Below are 24,730 nucleotides of genomic sequence, written 5' to 3' on the forward strand. Positions count from 1 at the left end.
TGCACATTTGGTCAGATAAATACAGGCTAATGACATTAATGATGGGTATTTCAACTTCTTTTGGAACTCCAGCCCTGCCTACCCCCCAGCCATAAATTGTGTCTAGCCTGGGTTTAGTCTTTTTGTATTCCTAATCTAGCAGGCACCCTCAAACACTAGTTAATTATTGAGACGACTTGTCCTGTGTCTCCCCCCCAAATTGCTATGGCCAGAAATTTCAGCCACCATCATATGAACATCGTCAAATGCCACTGCCTTGACTGATATTTTGTTCCCACATTCTCATTTCAAAATATACTTTCAAATCTAAACACTTAAAAGAGCTTATTTTCAGTTGCAATTCATTTTATGGTCCAGCTCTACCTTCCTTACATTGCTTTTTATTTTTAAGGCCTATGGCCCTACATGCCCTATCCATATTCCTGTTTCAAGCTTCTATCTGGATTCTGTCGTTACAAGCGTGTAATTCTAGTTTGAATCTTTATTTGAACCTTCTTACTGCAAACAGTCTCCAAGTGGTCCCTTTCAGCAAGTCTGTTCATGGTTCTAACAGGATTTAAGGCTTGCAGAATTTAGGAATGTAAGGCTGCGGAGGAGATGGTGATGCCTAAAAGCATTGCTGCATTGCACTACTTATGCATTTGAACTATATATAGCAGAATTTAAACAGAAAATGAAGGAATCCTGATGTGCTTCTCTTTCCAGTACATTAGGAATAGAATACTTTTGAAAAATAATGAATCAGACAGATTTTCTAGCAGCCGTATTTGACACAAACATTAGCCTTTCTTTCTACTTTTTAGCCCATTCCCCCAAATGAATCTGTAGGGTGCTTCTATGCCTTTTATGTACCGGTAATAGACGCCTGGAGGTACATAGCAGTTCTGTACTTCATCTGCTCTTCCTATAATCTGGAATTGTACATCTGAAGATAATGCTAGACAACACTCTGTTCTACACGAAGAAGAGTTCTGCATAACTTAAGCTGTTATACCAGAAGTATTTGGTCATATATATATATATATATATTGCAGTAGGTGCCCTTTCCTCAGCTGTCTGCCTTACCTGAGATGTCGGTAAAAACCCAATTAACATTTCTAAAAGCCCACGGCTGAACATTTATCCCAAAAAACTCAACTACATTACAATAGACTGTATTGGGTATTTGTGGTTCAGCTTCTTCTAGGATGTTAGTTGAAACACACATGTGGTCATAGTGATCAGAAGCCACTAACACTTGAGAGCTGTTTAGTGGCAGGAACTATTTCACTTTAGATACGTAATGGATATGTATCTGTCAAAGTTGCTGTTTCATTTGTTTCTCATTATTGGATGACAATCACAGGAGAGTTGCTTGGAATGGTCAAGTTAAGGGATGGAAACAGCAGTCAAAATTGACACATCAATGTATGCAAACCACTTTCTGCTTGCTCCCCGGTGCTGTATCAGAATCTCCAATTATTGAAGTGTGTCTGCATGTATATATTTTTCTCTGTGGAAAGCTTGCTTGGATTTTGAATTCATTAGTAAAAAATACATCTGTGCACTTCAGAAGAGAATCCCCAAAGCAGCCCACATCACATCCTGCCAACTGTGATTACCCATTATGAATAATAGAGCAGACGGTTAAATATTCTTTGATAAATATTCTAAACCAACTAGATTCAAACTTGCTGAGGAAGTTCTCATTGAGAGAACACCAGCTACAATTACATTAGCTCTTGCCTGCTTTATACTTCAAATAGTAATTTACATACACACACACCACCACCACCACATGCATACGTTTTTGCCATACAGAAGAATATTCTTCGTGCAATAATATCATTTAGTATTAGTTTCTGTTCCATGGCCTGAGGTTGCTTGTTGGGGAGTGGTGTGCATGTGTACGTTATGGCACACCATGTCAGCATGCCAGACATATTTAAGCCCATTATCTTCTCCATCTTCTGTTTTTTTAAGGAAGTAAAATGAGAGGAAGCCAGGGAGAAGCCTGGATTTGATATCGCTAAGGAACCCCTCTAAGTGCAAGTGATGGGTAAGATCTACAGTGGATTCCTCTGGGTAGCTACCCTGAATTTATATGTCACTTGATGTGATGTGGCTTATGACAATGGCTGGCATACACAACCATAGAAGCAAAGCTAGCTATCTGAGATAACTGAGCAAGGAATATGAAACCATGTAGGAAGACTGACCGCAGGAACTAGGCCAGAGGAGGAAGGATCCAGAGTCCTTTACTCAAGGTTTCCTGCAAGAGTTGCAGACTCCCCTCCTCCATTCTAAGGTTGCAAAGGGGAGCACCGAGGAAAGAAAAGGATACCATCCTGGGTGCACTGATTTACTTCAGATCATTCCACAAACAGGAATCCACACATGAATAATTTTTATGTCAAAACTATTTTAAATTGAACATGGTGAGCGTAATTCACGGCAAACTTCTTCTACCCTTCCCTGTTTCAACCAATGAAAATTACAGTACATGATCAACTTCCATTCAGGTCAGAATGGGAGAAGTTCTGGTGGATGGTGGAAATTCAGACGAACTTTCTCCAGTTGTCAGAAATGGCTAGGCCCAAGAAACAAGGTCTGTGTGAGTGACATGGACCCTTTAGCGCAGTTGAGGTATTACTATTCTGCAACCATTTGGAAGTACAGTTATAACTTGGTTCCATACAGCACATAATATACTGTCATTTTTACCATTACAGTCAATAAATTACATTCATATTTGCTGTTTACCTATTTATTATTTGTACTTAAAACCATGGGTTGGTTTTTTAAAAATTAAAACCCCAAACAACTAATGCAAAATAACAAAACAGAAGCTCAGATCCATGTTTGTCAACAACGGGAATGATTGAAGCCATTTTTTACTTAGAAGTAACTCCCTACTTTCTAGAAAGTATATTTGGAACTATTTCCTTTAATGACCAATTGTCTCCCTGGTGGTTGGAGTTTAACACTCCTTATATAGCTAAAATTGCCTTTCCTTTCCTTTTTCTGAACTGGCTTTCTTTAAGCTCCTGCTCTAAGTTGTTTAAGGATTGTCAATCCCCACCATTTTTTCATCCTCATTTATTTATTTGCATACTTTTGTAAAACCAAGTAATAAAAATTATCGCTAGCCATTGTACCCCTGCTGTTCCCTTCCTCAGTAGCAGCAAATTGTAGCGGTTAAGATGAGATGGTGCCAACACTATACATGCTTCTGGGTAGCATGGTTCAGCCCCTAAGGAGTCCCAGTTCTCCTCATGTGGAACCTTGTGTATAAATGAAACTGAACATTTTGGTTTCCTCCAGCAGCTAACTGCGCAGTCCCTTTCTCTTCTAGCCCTTCTTGCACTGCTCCAAGCAATGGTATGCATGTCTGTCATTTTACCTGTCCACAGTGTACAGGCTGCTTCTGCAGTTGTGTTGTAGATTCTAAAAAGTCACCACAAATCAGCTCTGAAAAGACATGCAAGTATTTGACAGTGATGTGGCCTGGATATTCTGTAGAAAGGGAACCAATAAAGGATGGCAATTCTACACAAAACAAAAGGGTAAATTAAATCCAGGATTAGGGGTCAGATGGATTCTTGAGATGGGATGTGGTATGTTTTTATGTCTTGGTCATTTTGTTCCCCCTGGCCTGGAAGGACTATCAAGCTTTCCAGGTCAAGCTGAATCTTTACCACTCAGCTGTATCTGACTTGCTTCAGTTTCCTGACTCTTCGTACAGCAGCTGCCTAAGGGGCAGAGCATTGATCATTCTCATGATTCATGAAATCTAAAAGACTCATGCTTTAATTAAAAGTAACTTCAGTTTATCATAAGAAGGGAGTAGATAGAACAAATGGATTTTCTGTTCAACTACCTGATTTTGGCATGCATCTTATCTGCAACAGCCTGTTCTTAGAAGATGTCCACTAAAAGAGTGATGCATCTTCATGGTTGTTAAATAAACCTGAAGTTTTGTCCAGCCATCAGAGACACTTCAAAGACTTGAGTGGGATTAGTTATGTGGGATGTGTGCTTTAATCAACTTGAAATCCCAGTTCTGTGGTGGGCTAATGTTTGCTGTGGGGAATAATAATTTGCATTCTTATGGATTGATAATTTCTCCCTTTTGAGCAATCAAACCTTGTTTTCACTGAATCATACAGTTTATAACTATTCATGTACTGCAGTTTTTGGTTAGCCCACCATCTTGGAAATGTCAAGCAAAAGATGAGGAAGGTCCTCAAAATATGTTGCCTGTTTTTAAAAGAGCTTTTCAGAGGCTGGCTTCTGGAAGCATTCAGCTGTGAAGTAGCAGATGTTGCAAACAAGCTGTGGGATGAGGAGAGTGGGAGAATTCTTTCTCACAAAATACAAGAAAATGGGTTCCGCTTGTTCTACAAATAGTCCTCCTTCACCCAAAATCTATTTGCATCAGGATAATATTGCTCATAGTCGTCGTCCCCGTCCTCAGCACCAACCCCTTTTTCTTACTCTGAATTAAACATTCTACAGGAAATATTTCAGGTACACCAAAAAGATTTTGCTGTACAACTTTTTGTTTAATTAACAAGGCTCTCCTAGTTATTTCTATTTTCCCTGTACCCAGAGCATTGTAGCAGAGCATGGTTGACATCCTGCACATTTTAGAAAAGGGTCGATCATCATGTTTATGTGAGGTACTCATATATGACAGCACAGACACTTGCAAAGCTTTGTGAAATAATGCAGGATGATTTACCACACTCTGCTGATTACAAAGAAATGAACGGGCTGCCAGCCAACTATACATGCTTCTTGTGAAGGTTGTCTCCAAAGTGTGCTGTAAGCCTTTATAACTGCAGATGCATTTGTAGCTGCCTTACTCCTTATTCTCCTCCTGGAATTAGTACTGTTTCACTTCTGTAGTGTCAGCACACACAGTTCTGAAATTTAACTACGGCATATTTCTTTTCCTCTTGATTGCACATAATGACGCTCCAAGCTGAGAAAACCATGTTTTTCTTCATTCACTTGGTAAATATTTTTGATATGTCCTCAATGCCAAGCAAGCCATACATGCACAGTTCTGGATTGGTAATTTCCATCTACTAATACTCCCTCTGACTTACTATACTGGCATCCTTTAAGGAATAATATTGTAGCTGATGGATACAGAGATTTCTTTGCATTTTCTTTGTTTCAAGTTTGCATTATCAGGTTTCCCCCCAACTGCTAGATTGTCACAGGTAACTGCTTATCTTCCTTTTCATCAGAAATAATAAAAAACCTTCTATATATAATTGTCTACCATGGTACCCAAGACAGTCTAGTTGTCATCCCAGTGTTTGAACAAGAAACTGATTGAAGTGCAGGGCAATTTTTTATGCTGCCTTAGAAGGGACAGAATCTGATTCACTTAACCTTAATTGCAGAGGCTCTGCTGGGCTAGTGAAAGTAAACAGCAGCTAAATGTAATTTTGGCTATCGCTGCAGGCAGATATTATTCCACATACTGTATACCCAGAAGAAATCTGCTGAGCAGAGAGATGCTGTCGGTGGGCTCCCCCTGCCCACATCTAGGTAGGTGTTACCTATAAACATAATTATAGGTAAAGGTAAAGGTACCCCTGCCCGTAGGGGCCAGTCGTGTCCGACTCTAGGGTTGTGCGCTCATCTCACTTAAGAGGCCGGGAGCCAGCGCTGTCCGAAGACACTTCCGGGTCACGTGGCAGCGTGATGAAGCTGCTCTGGCGAGCCAGCACCAGCGCAGCACACGGAAACACCTTCCCGCTATAAAGCGGTTTCTATTTATCTCCTTGCACTTAGGGGTGCTTTCGAACTGCTAGGTAGGCAGGAGCTGGGACCGAAAGACGGGAGCTCACCCCGCTGCGGGGATTCGAACCGCCGACCGTACGATCGGCAAGTCCTAGGCACTGAGGTTTTACCCACAGCGCCACCCGCGTCCCGTAAACATAATTATAGGTAGCACCTATTCAAAACCAATAGTGTACAAGATGGTAGTAATGATAATCATAATTCTGCAAACTGCCTCGCAGTCTTTCTCATCTTCACCATAGACCTTTGAGAAGTAGAACAGCACTGGGTGTGAGCTGACTTGCTGAAGACCACCCAGATACTGGATCCAATCCGTGCAAGTTGAATTCCAGCCATATTTTCTCTCAGTGTTCGTTGCAAGCAATTGCTTGTACTAAAAGCTGGAATTGCTTTGCAAAATAGAAACATCATTTGAATGGAATTTTCCAAAGTTTCCTTTCTGGTTTTGGGTGAGGTGGGGGAGCTAGTGTTATCTTATCTATAATTTGTTTGAAATCACCCTTTTTTTTTAGTTGACAGGGTTAGCATTATCTTTTGGCTTTTAGAGAACATTGTGCTAAGAAGATTCCTAGCAGCTGTTATATGAAGTTTTCCTTTCTTTTGGTTTGACTCATTGTTGCTAATCCCTTTTAGATGGTACAATGACCTAAGTGACAGAAAGAGGAGCCTTGTAACTAATTTTATCCAAATAATGTGCTTTCATGGAATGTACCTTCTGGAAGAAGCACCCAATTACTCTGCCATCAGTATTGTAAAGAGTCAATGAAACCTCCCATATTTCCCCAGCAAGGCATACAAAATGCTTCAATGTTGTGCTCTGCCACACCAATATAGCATGATACTTTTGACTTATAACTATGCAGATAGTGGGAGAGCTTTTAATGTTGAGAATCTTAAGTAGAATTCATAGTTGTTGATAATTCTATGGCGATAATAACCAAAATATGAAAATCTAATTGGATCAAATTTTATTGTGAAATTTACTGGTTGCTTTTGAAGATGCTAATCCTGTGAAAAATCAGAAGGATAACTGCAGTGGTTTCCCCCCAAAAGGATAGCTTGTTATAGTTTTAGGATGGATGAAAATGGACTTATTCTAGGCTATGTATACACTAATTAATTGTCAGCACAAAAAGGTAGTTTTCTTTAATTTGGCATTGTTCATGCTTGTCCTCAACATGCTTCTTTCAGTCTAGATTTATTCTGTTATCCACAAGGGTTGAAGTGGATACCTGAAAATCCTCCCATTGATTAGGTTATGCAGACTTTTCCCTTCTTCATATGCCCTTGGTTAATGAAGAATGAGGTGGCATTGCGGACTTGGTGTATGGCCATCCGCAATGTAATTAGGAAGGTGTAGATACGCATACATTTGCCATCATCAAGACTGCTTACATCCGTTTTCATCTGTTTCACAATAAGATTTTGTTTTTTGGGAGTGAAACCAGTTTCTCAAGAAGCAGTTGGGGAGGGGAGAGAAATGTGCAATAGATCTAGATTGTGTGCAGACTAGGGAGAAAAAAACAAGTCCTCCTTATCCATTGGTTCTAGGATAAAATGTTGTGTTTACACAGCTGAAGTGTTTTGCGGGCAGTCGGCCTGAAAATTGCAGACACGAGAGAGAGGTACCACTGAGCAATAGACCTGCTAAATCGTAAATAAGTAGGCCCTGAGGCTTTTGTGTGAGGCACCTTTAAAGTAGTTAGGGTGTGTGTAGGATGGGAATTTGCCTTCCATGTAAAATAATTCCTTTTGATTATAACTTGGAGCTGTCATGTACAAAGGAGATCCTCCCTGCTACTCCTGGGATGGGGAGCGTCTTGACATAAGCTTAGAACAGAAGTTTCACTCTTGCAGAACTCCCCACTCTTCCCAAAGCACTGGGATTGGGGAGTACTGGTAAAAACATTCCACCTGGGCTCTTCCTCTGCACCCCCTCTCCACTTTGATGTTTGCTCTCTCTTCCACCAGCATCTCAGCCTGGCATTAGGGTAAGCTTACAGATGCTATTTTCCTTGCAGAAGATACTTCTCTGCAGTATTGTTTATCTGAAGGAGTGTCTCCACCCCCTTCGTTCTGCCCGGACACTGAGGTCCAGCGCCGAGGGCCTTCTGGTGGTTCCCTCACTGAGAGAAGCCAAGTAACAGGGAACCAGGCAGAAGGCTTTCTCAGTAGTGGCGGCTGCCCTGTGAAACGCCCTCCCACCAGATGTCAAAGAGAACAACAACTACCAAACTTTTAGAAGACATCTGAAGGCAGCCCTGTTTAGGGAAGCTTTTAATGTTTGATATTTGATGTATTACTGTATTTTAATATTTGGTTGGAAGACACCCAGAGTGGCTGGGGAAGCCCAGCCAGATGGGCGGGGTATATATAAATTATTATTGTTGTTGTTGTTGTTTTTGTTATTTCTTTTTGGATTACAGAGGAGCTCCAAACTGCTTCTACTTGTTTCTGCTTCTACTTGTGCTTCCTTGTAGAGATCCCACATCACCTTTGACAAACCCAAAATACTGATGAGGGATCTCACTTCACCTTGTGATTCAGGATGAGGCCAAATCTGATTTGCATTCCTACTTTTGGCTATAATTCCATTCCATTCCACATTAATCTGCAAAATTAAATCTTCTAAAAAAAAAAAATTCTCGGGCTGCATGTTTCCTCACAAAATATGTGTGTGTATTTTGATGGTTTTAAATTGCTGATACCTGTGTTTCACCATTTGGAGAAGTGGATAAGCCAGACCTGATCCACCTTTTAATTTCGATCTATGTGGTCCATGCTATTTATAAAGGAATTTGAGAATATCAGTTTCCTGAAACATCTCCAAAGAGGGTACCATTTTCCTGCCTCCGTTATCTGAGTACTATTTAAAAACAGATTCCAGTTTCTGAGCAAGAAGAAACTATTCTGCTTTCATTGTGAAAAAAAATATCTTATGAGCTAGTTGCTTGTTTTCTTTTCCTTATGGATTCTTTCATCAGTAAAATTAGGAGGTGGCATTATTAAGGCCTTACCATGGAGCCTTTCTGCTGAGTAGCATTAACAGTTGTAAACCTAATTAATTTGTTCCTTTTCAAGGCATGGCAATGCTTTCCTTATCTGCAAAACAGATAAGCCACCAACTCACACATTATGACATAGGTGTTTGTTTTCTCTCTCGATACAAGCTTTAATGCCCATTTCTGAAAAAGTAACAAGCTGGGAATATAATAGCTTTTTCAACATGATCTGAACGACTGAGGGAACTAAAAACCGTGACAGTCACCACTATATAGAGAAGCGCCAGAAAGATATGCAAAATTAGGTGTTTGCTTCTAAATTGAAACACAGCCCTGAAATGAGATTACACTGATTATAAGAGTTAAATGGATAGATCAGAAGCCTGGTGGGAATGGCATCCTAGTTCTGCTATGTCTGAGATGTAGCTCATATGTGGGAATGAATGTCTTGTGTGTATTACAGTGGTACCTTGGGTTAAGTACTTAATTCGTTCCGGAGGTCTGTACTTAAACTGAAACTGTTCTTAACCTGAAGCACCACTTTAGCTAATGGGGCCTCCTTCTGCTGCCGCGCCGCCGGAGCACGATTTCTGTTCTCATCCTGAAGCAAAGTTCTTAACCTGAAGGACTATTTCTGGGTCTGTAACCTGAAGCGTATGTAACCTGAAGCGTATGTAACCCGAGGTACCACTGTATAGCCTCAGCACTCTAAACACAATTAATCCCTCTCTCCTCCTTTCCCTGAACTTTAAGGTAGGACTGGTGAACTGCTGGCCCTCCCAACCAAAGCTTTTGAAAAGGGCTACCCTTCTTCCTATTTTGCCAGCAGTGGTGAGTAACATTGGAGAGGGCATGGTTTTCTTCAGCTGATTCTCTTACACCCTTTGAGCTTCCCAGTTGTGTTCTTCTACTTCCTCCCCTGACTTCTGAGACCCTGTGACATGGTGCTTACTGCAGATCTTCCAAATTCTCCCAAAGCAATTTTTTTTTTTTTTTGCAACACTGCTCTCATGTGTGGTTTGGGAAGAAGAGGTGAAATGTAAGGGGAGGTTGGTTGATATAAGTATTTCCTCCCTTCCCCTGCCACATGTTTAACCCCTTATTTGCAAATCACAAATGAAAGAGGAAGCATTGCTTCCTGCTTGGTCTGGCTCAAATATATGGGAGAAAGTCAGTGTGTGTGGAATGCAGGTTGGCTGGAGTGGGTGAATGAGAGTGAGGGGCAGCTTCCTGCTCAGCCCTTTAAGCTGAGCTGCCTGGAGATGAGTCCAAGAAAGGCGCTCCCTTCCTGTCCTAGGACTCACCGCATGATCAATCTTCAGCCTTGGGGAATGATTTTTTTTTTTTAATTTGTTTAAGTAAGGGCTGGAAGGGGAGCGATGAGCATCTCCTGTGACTCATGGATGGCTTCATTGTAGTGGCCAAAGAAGGTCTTATCGTCACTTTATCTGATTTCAAATACCACTAGTAGTGATTAGTGGTGGCATCCTTGCAAAATCCCCCATTGGAGGCAGCAGTGAGGAATTTGGGACACTGTTCCTTTGTGTCTAGACTGAATGTAGGGCAGTCATGCACAATTTGGCCATGCCTTAAGAATGTGGGTTAAACCACAGAGCCTAGGGCTTGCCAATCAGAAGGTTAGCGGTTCAAATCCCCGCGATGGGGTGAGCGTCCGTTGCTCGGCCCCAGCTCCTGCCAACCTAGCAGTTCGAAAGCACGTCAAAGTGCAAGTAGGTACCACTCCGGCAGGAAGGTAAACGACGTTTCCGTGCGCTGCTCTGGTTTGCCAGAAGCGGCTTAGTCATGCTGGCCACATGACCTGGAAGCTGTATACTAGCTCCCTCGGCCAATAAAGCGAGTTGAGCGCCGCAACCCCAGAGTCGGCCATGACTGGACCTAATGGTCAGGGGTCCCTTTACCTTTACCTAAGGTTTTGCCTTGGTTTGAAAATGCTATTCTTCTGTCAGATGTGTATTATGTGTAAAACGTTAGTATTACTCTTTCTAAGTGTAATATTGCACAATACATTAAATAACTACCCCCCCCAGCTTTATTCAAATTTAGCACATTTGTCCTTCATTGGCTATCAGTGGAGGCAGAAAGAAGAGAATAATGTAAATGTTGGTCTATTGATCCACATATTGCATTTTCAACAAGCTAAAAAGCTACTCATTTTCCAATGGTGTAAAACATGCATTGATGTTGCAAAAAATACCCCCTGTGAGAAACCTTTTGCTGGTGAAAAGATACAACAATAGTGGCAGCTCAGGAAAGCACACTTATGTTTCTTCTGCATGTTTCCTGCTGCCTCCATATTTTTTATTTTCTTCATTGAACTCATATTTAAATAATCGTCTGAAAAAAAGTTGATTTTTATGGTTGCTAATGTGCACTCCCTGACATGTAGCATTATTATAATATAGGCTGAGAAGTATGGATCTCTCATTACAAAGTATGTCATTCCTTTTTTTTACACAGTGTAATGTTTGGGGAGGGGAATGGAATTAGATACAGATACAGAAAAAGATGGTGCTACTCATCTTTGTCTTGGGTTGTCCTTGTGGGAGGTACAGTCATACCTCAGGTTAAAGACGCTTTGGGTTAAATCTTTTCAGGTTGCGTCCCGCGGTGACCTGGAAGTAACAGAACAGGTTACTTCCGGGTTTCGCCGTATGGGTATACGCTCAAAATGTCACGCACATGTGCAGAAGCTGCGAATCACGAATCGCGACCCACTCAGACGCGGGTTGCGTTCTGCCCAGGTTGTGAGCAGAGGTACCACTGTATTTGGGAACAGAGGAGTGGAGAACTTGTAGCCATCCATCTGCGCTTAGACTCCAACTCCCATCAGCCCCAGCCAACATGGCCAATGGGCAGGGTTGATGGGAATTGTAGTGTGGGAGGCCATTCCTTTCATAGAGTCCAACAGCAAGAGGAAAAGTTGCTGACACCATCGAACCGACATCTAAGACACTCCCCCCAGTGACTGATTATGAGAGCTGCTCTATATTCTGTCAGGCTCTAACTGTTGGAACATCATTTGCAGCACTGCCTAGTTTGTTTTTGTTGGGCTGTGCTTCAGGAATGAGTGAAGTCCGTATAACGCTATGTGAAGTTTGAGCAAAAACTGCATACAGTTTTTGCTTTGTTGTTGTTTAGTCGTTTAGTCATGTCCGAATCTTTGTAAGGCCATGGACCAGAGCACTCCTGTCTTCCACTGCCTCCTGCAGTTTGGTCAGACTCATGTTTGTAGCTTCGAGAACACTGTCCAACCATCTCGTCCTCTGTCGTCCCCTTCTTCTTGTGCCCTCAATCTTTCCCAACATCAGGGTCTTTTCCAGGGAGTCTTCTCTTCTCATGAGGTGGCCAAAGTATTGGAGCCTCAGCTTCAGGATCTGTCCTTCCAGTGAGCACTCAGGGCTGATTTCCTTCAGAATTGATAGGTTAGATCTTTTGCGCTAGTAGCTGGCAACTACCAACAGCCGGATGGCGTGTTTGAAAGATAGGGTGTGACATCCACACACCCACCCACCCACCAGGTCTTTACGGATATGATAATATTCAGTAACGTGTCTTTCACAGTGTAGGGGGAGGGGAAACTTCCTGCAGTGTGATTAGAACACTGATTGTAATGTTTTAATTAAAAAGTGCACATCAGCCAAGGAAAGCATTTGATGGCAAGAACAACACAAACTGCATAGAAAGTACAAAACAATGAAATAACTTGTGTGAACAGCAAGCATCCCACCCAACATTGTCTGCGCCCTATGGTGCTTCTTTTGCAAGAAAATATTGTGCTCACTAATAGAATCAAAGGTACAATAGAATGGGTATAGATAAGGGTCTAAAGAAGAGAATGAGGTTGACCAGGACCTATTGCAATAGAAATACCAGATTTAAGAATCTGCAGAATCAGCCGGACACTCACCTTTCCTTTCACCTGTCTGAAGTTGTCCTTTAATAATTTTTAAAGCTATGTAGCCTTTTCAACTTACCTCTGCCAGATTTTATTTCATTCTGTATTTCTGTATGCTGCCCCAATGTTTTATGAGAGAGCAGTATTTAAATACTTCTATAAATAGATAATTTAAGAAGCAGTGGCATTAGCGCCTTCTTCCTAAACAGTTCATAGTGACTATTTAACTCTCGTTTTTGTTTAGGGCTCAGGTGCGATTTCACCATAAAGCAACAGTGAGCGTGATCTTACCTTGCTGCTCTTGCTTTCCACAATAGCAGTGATTGCCACTTCCCAGGAGGCTCTTAAACTTTTATAGAAAATAAGATTGAGCAAAACTCTACCTATTTATTTGCTTTTGCTTCCCCCCATCCCTTGCGGGTTTAAAAAATGTTTTAATTTGCTGTCTATTGACTGTAGAGCCTTTGGATGAAGATCTTTATTTTTACATTCTGCTAATAATATGGTCAATTCTAGCCTTGCCTTTGTTTAGAGATCATGAGCTGGAGGCTCTTGGTGTGTGCACAAGATCTCTTCTGAAGCAGTCTGACTGATAAAGTGCCCTTTATGTATAGAATAAGGAAGGGCAAACTTGCATCCACTTGTCAAAATAAGTTGAACCAATAAGCATGTTGTAGGTGGAGCAACTGCCGTGTGGGCTGTGAGCAAATAATTCTGAATGAAAACCCTTTAAAATAAAACATGCTGGATTTCAAACAGCCATCCTGTAACAAGCAGGAAAATAAACTGTGTCATTTTTCAGAAATGGGGGGAGGGAAGCAAAGTTTGTGTTGACCAGGTATTTTAAACCTAACATAATGTGGGAAAGGACTGATGGGGAGTCCTTATGCATTTTTCATGAGCTGGTATATGCAGCTGAATGAATTCAGCGAGTGTCACACCATGTAGCTTGCAGACAAACCACATCCACAAGGAGGCTACTGACACAGAAAGCACTCTGGCGCATTTTCAGAGGGAAAGCCAGGACTGATCAAGCTCTTTTCTGAAGGGATTGACTTATCTGTTCTTCGATTATGCTGCTGTTGCTTTAGGCAGCCTTTTCATTCAGACCTCAGCTGGCTGAATGACTGGCACGGAGGTTCTCGATTTATCAGCATTTGAATCTGCAGCAATGTCTCTGGGCTGTGCTATTGTTGTGTTTTCTGAATGGTGAAAGCTAACACAACATCCAAGCTATGACAGCAAAAGATTCTTCTAAGGAACTTGCTGCTCCAGAGACGGAGATTTACATAAAGACTTTCAAAGAACAAATGCATTTGGAACTCGAGCTTCCCAGAGTGCCGGGGAACAGACCCACCTCTCCAAAAATCTCCCCCCGCAGCTCTCCAAGGAACTCTCCATGCTTTTTCAGAAAGTTGCTGGTGAATAAAAGCATCCGTCAACGGCGACGTTTTACAGTGGCACATACGTGGTAAGGCTACCTTGATATTAATATCTATTTAAAAGGGTGTTTGTGGCTTTGCTTTCTACACTTTTTTTAAAAAAAAAGAAAGCCTGTTATCTGTTTACAGTACCTGCTGCAATAGTCAAATTATGTATATTTACATTATTTCTGCAACTGTCCTTCACGTCATGTTTTTCAAAGCAAACAATATGTTGCTCATGAGGATTCTAGTTAAGCTTTGCTAAATGTGACTTTCAGAATATATCTTTTCCAAGCAGTCTGCCCCAGTGTTGAGAATCTTATCCTGCAATGGATTGTTTTTGGAACCTTACGCTCCAATGTAAAAGACTGTGATGTGCTAGAATTTTGACATGACTGTCATTTGACTGTAGGGCAAAAATCTCCCTCTCACAAAGCATCTTCAAGAAAGGTCTAGCTGGCAGCCAGTTTTCTTAAACTGACAGTTTTTGGTTTTTCAGCCCTTTGTGTGGTGATGTAGCTGACGCTCTGATCTGGAATTTGTTATCACAGAAAATAAGTAGGAAATTGTTCTATTGATCATGGTAGAGAAAATAATAAAGGATTAGGAACCTGATTAGATTTGATTAATCTGTGCTGTGGCTTTTCTCTTCCTGACATGAACTCTGGATATGTTTCATGGATATGCACCTAGTTCCCGCATTTTTAGGTATATGTTTGATTAACATTCCCAAGTATGTTGTAACTTGATTGTGTGGGTTTTTTTAAATAAAAAACCCCTTTCTCATGTCTATAAACATATTTGTGGATACCTAATTTATAAACTAAGGCGGGAAGAGGGCTAGGTGGTGACAAAAAATTGTATGTGCTATATAAGTATGTATACATATATGAAATATACCTATTCCCTTTGATAAGTTCATCTACTTACAGTGCAGGGGGGAAATCATTTAAAATATTTTAGTTTATATTTGTGTTAGGAAAATGCTTACTGATGCATTAAAACAATAACTTGCTAAAAAGGAGCTTTCCTTCTCTTTTTGGCATTTGTTTATAGCAAATGAACAGCTGTAGCAGCTGTTTTGAATATTGACCAATACAAGTACATTGGGAAAAGGAAGCCTGATGCCACATGACCACAGATTGAAGCCAATATATTCATAATAGACTATACCATAGGGAAAAGCAATGGGAGTACATTTCAGGCAGCATGTTATTATAAATCAAATTATCTTGGAATGTATCCTTCTTTGGGACTTACCATACCAAAAAGAAATGTCATAGAATTCAATTTTCTCATGGTTCGAAATTAACTGCACGAGTCAGTTCTGTGTAGTTCACTGTCCTAATATCTTAGCTATCCGTTTGCCAGTGCTGCAGTTGGAGTATGGTTTGTTTCACTTGGTCTGAAGACACTATCCGGCTTAGAGACAGTACAAATGGGTTATTGGAAGGATGATGAGAAAGAGGTCAGTCAAATACGTCAGCAGATATATGGGCAGCTGGGCATTTAATAGCACTGTAGATAGATTCTGGGAAAAGATTTCCACTTGTTTTCTCTTCAGATTGTTAAACAGCGACAGAGTGATAAAAATAAAGATGGTACACTCTTCATCTCTCTGTATCTGGCAGAAGCAGCAGAGCACTTGGTAGTGTTCCTTATTTTTATTACATCTGATATATGTTGGCCACAAAGAAGGCCAATGGGAAACAACGCTGCTTGACCAGTATTGTTGGAATCCCAGGTGACAGCTGTGCCAAGAGCACTTTTGATTGGTTCCAGCTGATTCACTGGCTATGCCTGGTGCTGGAAAATAGAGACCAGCCTGCTGTCATTAAAGTTTTGGTGGTTTCTAGGTGAGATGGTGGTAACGCACTTCATGTGAAACTGCCCTTGAAGACAGTTCAGAAACCTTAGCTAGAGCAAAATGTGCTGACCCAGCTGTTTATCCAGTATAGACCAAGGCTCTCACAGCGCATAATTCATAGTGCTAGTTCTTAACTTTGAAGCCCTAAAGGCTCTAAAGTTCTGATTACCTCATCAGATGTCTCCTTCCATATGAGCCCATGCAACAGTTACTCTCTGACATGACTCTTCTGAGGATTTCATCTCATGGGGAATCGAAATGGCCTTCCTTCAGGGAGTGTGAGCTGTTCTGCGGTAAGCAGCCCTACAGAACTCTATGCAGCCCTATGGCAGTTGTGGACCTCTCTCGTCTGAAGGATGCTTGTAAAGCCCCTGTCCTGCTGGCTTTGTACGAACAAATGCAAAGTGGGTTGCATTTTCCATTTTCCATTGGCCTTTTGCATTACTTATACTCGTTCCCTACCTATGAACCAATCTTCATTCGATATGGGAGGTTGTCATGATTAGATTGTTGGGTACTGGCACCCTTGGTCCTTCAACTACTGTGTTGTTGCAAGACCTGTGAAGCCATTTCAGGTTCCTCTCCAGTTTCTGTGGTGCAGCCTCCTAAGCAGAAGAATCTCAATAAAGGTGAAATACTTGCCTCTCTGCTGTTGCTGTTTCTTTTTCTGTCCATATCCTTTGTGGGGTCCAAGCAGAGCAGCTTATGTATGCAGGCTAACAGAGGGCCAAACATCTGGACGCTTTCTGGGTGTGGCAAGCCTTCTATGGAAGCACCATATCTGGTACAGTATAGAGTTCTGTGACTGGGACAGCCATGGTATAGTTCAAGAGACTTGGTGCAGGTACTGGTTGTGTGCAGTGAGGCTTATGTGCCATGGGCCAGGGTAGGAAGCTGTGTTGAACCTAATATTTAATGATATGAGTTACTTTTCTTGTTCTTAAAATGTGGTCCTAAACTACTGGATAAATAGATTTGTTAATAAACTTATTTCTTATTCTGGACTGCCCAACTGTTTCCTGCTGCTTCTTTTGGCTACTTTAAGGATTTTGGTTATAGTTGATGGCATATTTTAATGTTGCATAAGCTGTAGCACTGCAATAGCTTTCACAGAAACATTTCCATTAACCTCCTGATAATTACTCAGGAGTGTGCTTATGCAGGTTTGCAGCTGCTTTATAAAGAGATGGCAGTAACTTCAAACACTTAAATGTCTTTTTTGTTTTACATGTGTTTATATTGTGAGAGGAGAATGTAAACATGTGTAAATCGTGTACTTGCAAATTACATTATCCTTGTCCCTGCTTTCAGAGGCAGACATTCGGAACATAACATAATACCTTTTAAAATGGACAAATGCTGTGTTTTTGTCTTTCATTTTGGATGGGTCTGAGTGTCTTGCTTGATGGTTAATTAGTACGGTTGCTGCATTTTGATAGTATTAGCATTCGCTGCAAGCCTAGTGAACGCTGAATTTGTATGTACACAAATGATGACATTTATTAATCTGCCAAACAATCTGTAGTACTACTTGTATTTGCAAATAAGAAAATTCTACCTACTCACCCACTAGAACAAATGGTTTGGAAGTTGTTTTGTGAAGCTTGTAGAATCACAGGAATCCAGATTTTTACATTAAATTTCAGCCTCATGGCTGCATCAGCCTCTAATACGGCTTTCAGTGTTTTATCTTTATGAGGTCTTTCAGCTCTAATGATCCGAGGACAGCTAACAAAGTACTGTATAAGAGCAGAAAAGTTTTAATATAAAGTATTAAAACAATAAATTCAAGTAATCACAAAAATAGTGGCAGAAACAGTGGAAGCAAAACATTAAAAATTATAGCAGTAAAATAAAATAAAACCAGATTCAAGTCCCCAAGGTTTTAAAAGCTCTGGCAAAATAAGGTTTTAAAATACATGAGGTGAACTTCCCTGGGGAAGACATCCAACAGATGTCACAGTCAAGAAGAGCCTCTGCTTGATGATAGCCATTGTGAGCTTAAAGTATCTCCTTCGAAGAGAACCTTAAAATACAGCAGGTTCATTTGGGAGAAAGGTAATCCACTAAGCGACACATACTGATGTTGCCAAAGTTCGCCATTCCCTGGCTCAGACTACAGATTTGCCCAGGCCATAATGTTTGAACGTATTGCAAAACAAAACCACTTTCCTGAGAAGTTTTTCTTTGCGCAGAACTAGGATCTCCACACTAACTAAAGGGAAGCCAAGTGAAGGTGTGAACTATTGTGAGCCAGGTTCCACTTGCACTCTCAGAAACGGCCCATCCTGCTAATAGTACATCCAACTAAAAAGCAATAGATAATACTGATAATACTTAGGCTTTGTCATGTAACACCTCAACAGACAGAAGAACATCAGATGAAATGATCTGCCTACAGTCACTTGTCATTCATTGGAATGTTGGTTGCCTTTAACAGAATAACCGGCATGTTGCTGGTTGTGTAAGATTTCCCCCCTCCAAGGTTGCCCCATGTGCCATTCTTTATTAACAATGTAAATAATTACTTATATTGATATGCAGTGTACTCATGGCAATGCATTTATTATTTGAACCCCCTTTTTCTTTTTCTCATTTTTTTGAAATCTGGAGGAATATATGCCAGGACGTTAGTAGTTATGGGGTATGGTTGATGTGCCAATCATATATGTGCATATACCCATTAAAATATAACAGTATATCATTGTTTGGGCAGCTGTGAGAATACGGTGCAAGGAGGATGAATACCTTTGTAGATTTGTACACTTATTCAACAAAGCATCAAAATCCTTTAAGTTAGGCTGTGTTCCTTCTGCTGCTCAAATTTATATCCAGGTGTGCTACAACAATAATTGCTTTGCTTTACTTTATTGCTTGCTGTCGTGAGTTTTATGGCAAGACAAAGTGGTCATTTTGTGTGGGTCAAAAAAACCAAAAAAACAAACTACTAGTGCTGCTAGAACAGTGTTTCTACAGCTTTTTTCTCTGGACAACACTTTCAGAATAAACATTTGCTCACCCCACACCTATTTTTTTATTATTGATAAGAAATTCATTGTAAAACAAAAAGAAGCAACTCTTGGCAGTGCTTGATTTATAACACAGAACACAACTACTTTATAATACGATCGTGGGACATCCAGAAAGTATGAAACAGCTACATAAGAGCAGGAATCATTCCCAAAATATAGTAATAAATGACTCTTCCATATATGTACCTTAAATATGTATACAAGCTCTATGAGTAGTGTGAGCTTGCTTTTGCCGGGTAATCTCATATATATTAGGTCTAATTTGAGACAAACTCTCATCTCCTCTCATCTACAAAAATAAGCCTTTTTGTTTTCTGAACTTTCATATTTGTAAGAGTTGACAGAGTTTCTTGGGCCTGTTGCTGGTCTCAAATTGAATGAGTGTTCTCCAGCATTCTGTTCTAACAGCATTTTCTGGATCGCAACTAGGACTGTCCTCAGTATCTCATGAAGCTCTTGCTCTCATCTTGAAAATTTATCCAAATTCTGCAAATAATAACAACAATAATAAATTGATACTACACTACACTACACTACACTACACTACACTACACTACACTGAGATGTTTAAATGTTTCTTTGATTGTCCTTGAATATTCCCAACACACATGCCATCCTCTCCTGTCACACCAGTGTGGCACATCACACCCTTTGGAAACCACTGCTAGAAGCTAGTTTGAACATTTCTCTAGTAGCGCTTAAATCAGTTGTGGACCTGGTTTGACCAGGGACGATGCATGCGTTCAGAGTGGGCAATGACAATTCCACTTCTCTGAAAACTGATCATCTATGCAAAGCTGCTGAGAAAAGATACTTCCAGACGGGTTGTTTTATCTTTATTCCCTACCCACCACAGTAAAGTACAGTCTTCATTCAAAACTTCATGCTGCTTAGTTCTGAAGAACAATAGTCTAAGTCAAATCACAAACAGCCTATATGCTCTCATTAGTTGCTCATGCTCAAAGTGTTTAAGAAATTAGTAGGTTTAATGAAATATGGTTAGTCTTACGTTTTTCATTGGTTTTTCATTCAGCATATGACTCCCAATCAAATCCACTTGTACCTTCATTCTAATTATTCTTTTTCATGCCTGATCTCTCTTGAGACTTAAAGATGTGTTTACTGGGTCAGATCTCTTTAACTCAGTGGGACTTATTGCTTGGTATAGATGTGTTTAGGATTGCAGCCTAAGGCAGAATTAAGTTGGATCTCCTGCTCAGATACCAGATCCTGTTGACATGAAGCCTATAAGGATAGTTTCTTTGGAAAGGGACATGTACAAGGATAGTAGTATCCTGTTGGTTTTGGAAGCTATGCTATACGATTTGTTTGCCTGCCTATGACAGTTATTCCAGTTAAAACGTCTAAAGAGTTTTCTCCACTATTCTTCTGCTGTCACTGAGCATGACTGGAGCTGAACACTGAAAAATATGAGTATTTTTCTGAACGTTATGCCTTCCTGCTTAAAAGTGTTGCACAAAATGCGAAGCACAAAAATTGAAGCTAGCTTTGATTTAAGAACTTAGGAGCAATCTCATGTTGTCAAAGCAAGGTCTGAAGGTGCCCCAGTGGTGCCCCAGTTGTGGAAGTCCATTCCCAAACAACCCCACCTTCCTTTGCTCTGTTACCCTTTAAGTATCTGTCAGGTTAAGACGTTTTCGTTCTCTCGGGCATTTTAATGGCTTTCTACTGCCGTCTCCCTGATGTCCCTGAAAAGCTACTCACTAATGTTGAGGGACTCTTCAGACTGGCATTCTACGTACGAGGCCATGAAAATGCCATTGGAAGGGGAAACAATTAAATCCCAATGCATGCACAAAACCACAAATCATAGCATACAATTTTTAAACACATTTAAAACAAAAGTAATATTTGAAAATGTGTTCCTAATAACCCTTACATAATGCCACCCATTAATCTTAACTCCTTGAAATGAACTTTACATTGCCTTCGAAGATGGATAGGGAAAATTTTTAAGCCTAAGGGCCATATTCCTTTTTTGGGCAGCCTTTTGGGGGCCAGTGATGGGTGGGATCAGGGGCAAAAGTGGGCAGAGAAATGAATGTAAATTTGACCTTTATACTGTAAAGTAGCTTCTACACAAACCCTTCCCTATCCCCCATCCAGACAAGCAAGAGCCATTATTAAGAGTTCAAGAGGCACATTCCACCCAGGCAAAAAGAAACAAACAAAAAACAAAAAAAACCACAAAGGAGGTTGTGAAGCAAGGCCAGGGAAGGTTGTGGGTGAGTCCCGTGGGACAGAGAGGTTGTATGTGTCTCCAGGCCTGAGGTTCCCCACCTCTGTTTTAGATGATGTATAATTTCTGATTTTGGAAAATTATGAGAGGAAGACTGTTCAGGGGCATAGGCTTTTCCTTTACATGCCCTTGTTCTCAAAACTGTTATGCAAGTTGTGTGCTTAAAGAATAGAATATATTTGTTCAGTAAGTAGTTCAGTAAGCTAATAAATTCTGTGGAAGGTATGTCATTGTGCTTCGGTTCAAAACCCTCCCATTGGTAATTTGTTGGTAGTACTGAAGCTTCACAGAGTGCAGATAAAATGAGCAAATTGTGACCTCTTAAAATTCAGTACAAGGTAAGTGTCAGATCCTTATTTAGGCATGTGGCTAAATGGGTCAGACTTACATGCTGAGTACTAGACAGCACCTAGGGATACTTTGCTGGATAATAGTCAAAGCATCTCTATCAAACCATGCATTGCATTCAGCTTTTCACTACAGCGTCTAAGCTCTGATGCTCATTAGTGCAGAATACATATTTAATTGCTGTAGGTGCCTCTAAAGTTGAGAATTTTTCTTGATATATTTTCAAAATCCAATCTTACAATTGCTACATGACGGAAACCAATATTGCAAGTATAACCCCATAGCAGTAATTAATTTATAAACTCTGTTTCTGGAGAATGAATGCAGATTTTTGTGTGTGTTAACTCTAAGTCTTCTGTGATGTAAACTGATTTCCTTGTAATTGTGATCCATAAACAAGTGGTGGTGGTTAATCCTTATGAACAAATTAAAATCTAGCTTTAGTAATCTTCATGGACTTTGCTGATAGTGATGCAAAGTTAAAATGGCATTTCTGGCAGCAAATAATACACTGCATATATTATTTTTTATTTTGCAGAGATAATAAGCTTAGATATGTTCAGGATTACAGTAATGCTGTTCCTTCACATAGGCATTCAATCTGAAATCCTCTGGAAGCTTTCTGGAAACAGAAAAAAACTGTATACAGGTAACTCATAAGTTACACACATTTAACTTACGTGTGTTCAGCTTTATACGCTTGGCAGTTTAAAAAAACGCCTGTTCAGGAGGTCCTCTAACCTTCTGGAGTAGACTTTAGGAGGATACACAGGCATATCCTCCAACATTTATCTGATGAAACTAGGGATGTCCTATTCCATAATGATGATTTTATTATTTATACCTCACACATCTTATTGGGTTGCCCCAGTCACTCTGGGAAGCTTCCAACATATATAAAAACATAATAAAACATTAAACATTTTTTAAAAAACCTTCCCTATACAGGATTACCTTCAGATGGCTCAGGGATCGGATAACTCCATACCCTTCAACATTTCTCCAATGAAAATTGGGACATCCTAACACACCCTCCAACATTTCTCCAATGAAAATAGGGACATTCGAAGGAAAAATGGGACATTCCAGGATCAAATCAGAAACCAGGACAGCTTCTCTAAATCAGGGACATCCCTGGAAAATAGGGACACTTGGAGGGTCTACACAGGGAGAGGAGAGGGAGGGGAAGTTCTGTTTCACAAATGGGAATCCTTGCTCTAACATAACTTCTTTGGAGACTATTATTCTTAGGTGCCAGCATTGCATTGTCTTGAGTCTCTTCGGTTGGTAAAACTGTGGCATTTAGGCTAAAGCGGAGCTATGATCACATAAACCCAGAAAGAAGTACTAGACTTCTCTGTAGACATTTTTCAGGAGCAAATGCTGTGCAGTTCACACACAGACTTTATGTTCAGGAATATATTCCCATAAGAACTGTGCATAAACCTGATTCAAAGGAAGATCAAACACTGTTTTGATATGCTGTTCCTACACACTGTGGGGAAATTATGCAATGAGATAAGGCCAGTGTTTGTTTTTTCAAAAAATTCAAACCTGAGATCTCTTAAAAGATTCTGAATTGTGTCTTATTATGAATCTCTGAATTTGTTAGGACTAGGAACACTAAGTTTAGCAAAATGCTCCCAAGATGTATCACTGGAGAATTGCACATTGCAGTTCAGCTAAGTTTATTTTTATTTATTTTATTTAAAACATGAAGAACCCACTTAATCTTTTTTTAAAAAACCTTTTATGCTGTTTTTGATAAGTAGTATATTTTCACTGCAGTATTTCCTCTGTCGTTTGTTTAAGCTGAAAAGACTAATGAATTGCAAATCTACTACACATTTTTATTAACACAGAACTGTATAAAATATTGAATGAAGTGCTTGCTCCTTACACAGTTGCATCATGATTGTACCATAATTAAAACCATTCCACAGCTATGCTGGCATACAAAAGAGACCCATCAAAATTCCCTAAAGGTCAGTCACCACACTTAATCATGCAAGAAGATAATAAATGAGAATAGGAGTGACTAAGCTGAAAGAGAGTAACTGAGAATAAAACCACAGTCGTTTAGTAACTGAGTGTGATAAAATACATTTGATGTTCTATTGAACAAAAAAATGCCAGAGGTCCATTTCAGACACAATTATTTTCAATTCCTCTCCTAAACATAACTAATATGTTTGGATGTGAGAATTACATCTGCCAGGTAGGATTGAGACAGGATAGATATAGAAAACCTTCCAAAGGCCAGGTGTTTCATGGAAAGCTGTTGTCACCTGAAGAAAATCTATGCAACATTTGCAGAATCCTGACATTCTCAGTATGCTAATAAAACTTAGTTTTGGCCATCTTCTGATTAACCTTTTAACATGCTTGACAATGTAAATACTTGCATAGTCCTAGCAGCCATTGGTGTTTGAAGCTCTATGTGATCTAGGTCATGCTACATGATGAGGCCACAGCTATACTGGCAACAAACAAGAGGACTATACAATTTTCACAATTTAGCACCTATATGATATTCCAAAGTAGAGGTGAGTTGATTATCTACTTTCGAATGAAGCTTTTAAAGAGTACAAACAAAATGGATCTGCATACCTGCTTTTGCAGTTTCCTATTAAATAGAAATCTCAGTTAAGATTTGCCTAGGTATTGTAAAGTAGTTTTATTAAATGTCCAGGTTCTTTTGATACTGCCACTTCATACTCAGAACTTGAACTGTTAGCTGTGTCTGTACGTTACGAAGTCAGTGCAGCCTCCCAACATTGGCCTCCAGATCTACATGTTCAAACCAGGTAAAGCATGTCAGAGTACTAGGCTAGGCCAGGCCTAGCAAAGCCTTTGATCATTCCTCCAGCACTCACCTTCTGAAGAGCGGAGTGGGCATAGCTTCTTTGCGTGATTGTTGTCCTGAGATCTGGGACCAGGCAAACAAATAGGAACTCCTCAATAGAGGCCGGGCATTCATGATCCACTTGTGCAAATGGCATTGTCGCCTCCACATCCTTGAAGATAGAAGTGGAGTAGACATAGCTATCTCACAATTGGTTTTCTGTACAGGTATCTCCAC

The 24,730-nt window shown here is 40.2% G+C and overlaps 1 protein-coding gene across 2 annotated transcripts in view; it reads left to right on the forward strand.

Annotated features, from left to right (window-relative positions):
- Positions 1–24,730, forward strand: part of PDE4B (phosphodiesterase 4B) — a 246,582-nt gene that overhangs the window by 50,320 nt on the left and 171,532 nt on the right. Inside the window, exon 1 of one of the 2 annotated variants that reach the window (XM_079982022.1) lies at positions 13,563–14,188. The exons of the other annotated variant lie outside the window; for it this stretch is intronic. Coding sequence (XP_079838148.1) covers positions 13,953–14,188 — 236 coding nt within the window. The 5' untranslated portion in view covers positions 13,563–13,952. Of the gene's footprint in view, positions 1–13,562; positions 14,189–24,730 lie in introns of those variants that run through there. 2 annotated transcript variants of the gene reach the window in all.

The sequence above is a fragment of the Podarcis cretensis genome, assembly GCF_951804945.1.
Source record: "Podarcis cretensis genome assembly, chromosome: 6".
Classification (NCBI taxonomy): Eukaryota; Metazoa; Chordata; class Lepidosauria; order Squamata; family Lacertidae; genus Podarcis; species Podarcis cretensis.